We start from the raw sequence: 3,311 nt of genomic DNA, 5'->3' as shown, positions 1-3,311 counted from the left end.
GAGTTTTGTTTTCAGTGTTGGAGCTGAACTCTGCAGGACTGCGGCTCTCTAGGACCGAACTTGCCTACCCCTGCCCTGGGTTAACCTATGTGCCTTTGACCTAGTCAAAACACTGTAGACAGATCGAAGCTTTAACTTTGTTGTATAACAAAGCAGACATGCATGTTTCCAAAATGTGTTATCTACTATAGTAGCACTTTTACTTTAGTTTCACATCAGTTTGACCCTGACAAACAAAATATGTAAGAACAAATACAATAAACCAAGTGTGTGTGATTGTGTATTTTTCATGGGATTTAAAACATATTGAATTGCATTAGAATTGGGAAGTTCTTTGAGTCTCTCAGACCAAAAAAAAAAAAAGGTTGCAGAAAAGACAGGGATAAATCTTCAGAAAAGTAAGGATAATAAAAACCAAATGACATCAGGTCGAGAGAGAAATAACTAAAACCAGAGTTTAAAAAAATACTACATTTATTGTTGCAATAAGTATTCAAGACACTGGTAAAAAAGGCTATTGTTATCTGTACAGTTTTCATTGTATTTGGCGTATTAAGTCAAGATCTTATTCTGTAGCATATCTCTAGATCGCCAGCAGGTTGGAGAATGCCAAAGCCATATCGGCTGGGGTCTACCAATGGCAGCTTTGCATTCTTGTCACACAGTTCCAGATCAAATCGAGTCAAGATCGTGGACACAAGCCTAAAGGGATTGGAAAAATAAGAATTCCAAAGGTCATTATAGTTGCTAACAGACATATAAAATTGTTTGAATAAATGGATGTATTTAAAGCATAACCCAAGGACTAAAAACGCGGTCACATTAGTGAAATTTTGGCAATAATTTCACAGACAAAAAGATTCTTTGATCATATGCCTTAGTCAGGGTAGCACCATATTTAATTTTTAGACAGGAATGAAAACGAGGCTGTGAGGGACAGAAGAATGGTGCGTTCAGTGGACTGTACTGTTGTTTAACAACATACCAATTGTCCAGCTGATGAAACATCTTTCTGGAAAAAACTTTCAGTAGACAAAAACTCCATAAAACAGTTTTGAAAATCATCTAGGACTTTTATACAGTGCATGCCATTGTAAAGACAGCAAGTTTTTCCTTCGTTTTCATCCATGTTAAATTCAATATTGCATGTGATTAATCTGGAAATGTATGAATCACCGCTCACAAGACACTTTCAAACTAAGTAGCGGCAAATTCGAATGACCAACTTGAACATGAGCTAAATCTATGTGGAAAACGTTTTTCACCTTCGCATGAAATTTCCAATTGCATAGCTTCCTATTGAAATGACTGGATTTTGTAATGGTAAATGTGACCGCACCATATGTGTTTAATGCTATTATACGCACTCTTTAATCGCACTAATTGCAAATTGGCGTCCTGGACACAGGTTGTCTTTGGTACCCCAGGGCACGGAGGGACACTTCACCCTCACCCCTTCCTTAAAAAAGTCCTTCTGCTCTGTCCCACCTGCATTAAGGAAGCGGTCGAACTGGAACATCTGTAACATTACGAGAAGACAAGCAGAATTAGTTTTAAGACACATTTTTATTATTGTGTCTTTTGGTGAAAATTAATACATTATATTGGTATTTGTAACATCAGATTGTCTTGATGAAACACTGTAAAGAAAGAAACTGTGCTCTTGTGATATGTTTGTGAGACACATTTAATGTTTGCAGGAACAACATCTCGCTGTGCTGTTAATCAATTCACTATTAATCAGTGTGCTTGACATGGAAGCTTAACATCAGATCTTTAGTTCACAGTGCTAATACACAGCACTACGGTATGCAATGTCAGCATTTTGGCCTACAAAGCCTTGTGTACGGTGTGAGCATCTGTTTCTCACAGATAGTAGGAGCAGCGGCAGTGACTATAAACTGTGAGCCCCTTCCCCCTATTTGTCTTTGTGCCAATGACAGCACTTGAATGGCTAATCCCAGATATCTAACTAGATTAACCCTTGGACCTGTGCAGAATGTAATCCAAGCTTGATCATAATGGTGGAAATCTATAAAGTTCAAGCTAAGTAGGTTTAGGTTATATCAATAAGTGACGTGTTAATAAAACAATGTACTAAGCAATGCATTATCTGCCAAAAAAAAAAAATCTTTTATCATTTACTTTTTTTTTGTTTGCTTGGGATTAAATTATTGTTTTTAGAATTTTAACTTTCATGAAAATTAAATTTCATGTTAAAATGATAAATTAATTAAAATAATAACTTATAAAATAAAATTAATAACTTTTTCATGTTCATATATAGCTATGTGGTTGATAAAGTGTGAAAAGTTAAATATATTTTATTATAATTTTAAACCTTTTTTTCATTCTCTGATTGCTAATGTGTTAAATTAAATTTAAATATACTGTCTATCATTTTATAACTTTTTTTTTTTTCATTTTCTGATTGTTACTTGCCCATGGAAAAGTTATTATATTCTAGATGTGGCTTGGTGCCTTTAATTTAAGTCTATGGAAATGTTTTGGGCCGTTACATAATGCAGTGTAAGTGCTTGAGTCTATTTCAATTGCACCTATTTTTGACAAAGTTAAAAAATCAATATGCATTTCAAATTTATCTAAAAATCTGCCCAGATTCTTCAAGTAATGAAATGATTTCTGCCCCAAGTGAATCTCATCTCTCTGCTTGGTTGAGTTTAGGATGGAAGTAGAATCTGAAAGTGCACCTCTGGCTGTTGATGGATCTGTGGGTCCATTTGAGGGCTGATGAAAGGGAAAACGCACAGCCGATCGCCCCGTCGGAGCTGGTATTCTTGCCCATTGCTTAAATGAATCTTCTTATCTTGCTTCACTTCTCTAGTGATGAGAGCAGCTGCAGTTAGACGCAGTGTCTCACTAAGAACGCTATCTGTAAAAACAGATTTCAGAATTTTTCTTCATCTCAGTGAAATTTGTTGGAATTGGTTTTGTAATTGCCATCTTGAAATATATATGGGTGTGTGTGTAGGATTTTGGATGGTAGAAAAAATTATTGCACAAATATGTGCATATACATAAGATTTTCTACATATATTACATAATGATATAAATCATTTCTCTTATGTGACCTACCAAATACTGGAGTGTTTTTCTGTCTCTCTTCGGGACGGTGGTGCTTCCCACCTTGGATTTCCTCTCTCACAACTCTTAGAGCTTCAGGGTGGGTGAGTAAGTAGCCCAGTACCCAAAATGCAGCAGGGCCTGCGTTTCCCTGAGGACAGAAACATTCCTTAAATTACCGTCAAACCGAAATATGCTAAAAAAAAAAAATAATAATAATATATATA

At 35.6% G+C, this 3,311-nt stretch overlaps 1 protein-coding gene across 1 annotated transcript in view; it reads right to left on the bottom strand.

The window, feature by feature from the left end:
- Nucleotides 1-484: 484 nt before the first annotated feature.
- LOC107680687 (prostacyclin synthase-like) overlaps nt 485-3,311 on the bottom strand; it is an 11,121-nt gene continuing 8,294 nt past the window's right edge. Inside the window, exons 7-10 of the mRNA XM_016476696.1 lie at nt 3,097-3,235; nt 2,712-2,893; nt 1,368-1,519; nt 485-702 (exon numbers count right to left, since the gene is read on the bottom strand). Of these exons, the coding sequence (XP_016332182.1) occupies nt 558-702; nt 1,368-1,519; nt 2,712-2,893; nt 3,097-3,235 (618 nt within the window). The 3' untranslated portion in view covers nt 485-557. The remainder of the gene's footprint in view (nt 703-1,367; nt 1,520-2,711; nt 2,894-3,096; nt 3,236-3,311) is intronic.

The sequence above is a fragment of the Sinocyclocheilus anshuiensis genome, unplaced genomic scaffold (assembly GCF_001515605.1).
Source record: "Sinocyclocheilus anshuiensis isolate Anshui unplaced genomic scaffold, SAMN03320099.WGS_v1.1 scaffold396, whole genome shotgun sequence".
NCBI lineage: Eukaryota > Metazoa > Chordata > Actinopteri > Cypriniformes > Cyprinidae > Sinocyclocheilus > Sinocyclocheilus anshuiensis.
Note: the sequence above shows the minus strand (reverse complement) of the source record. Positions and strands in the feature narration are given on the sequence as shown.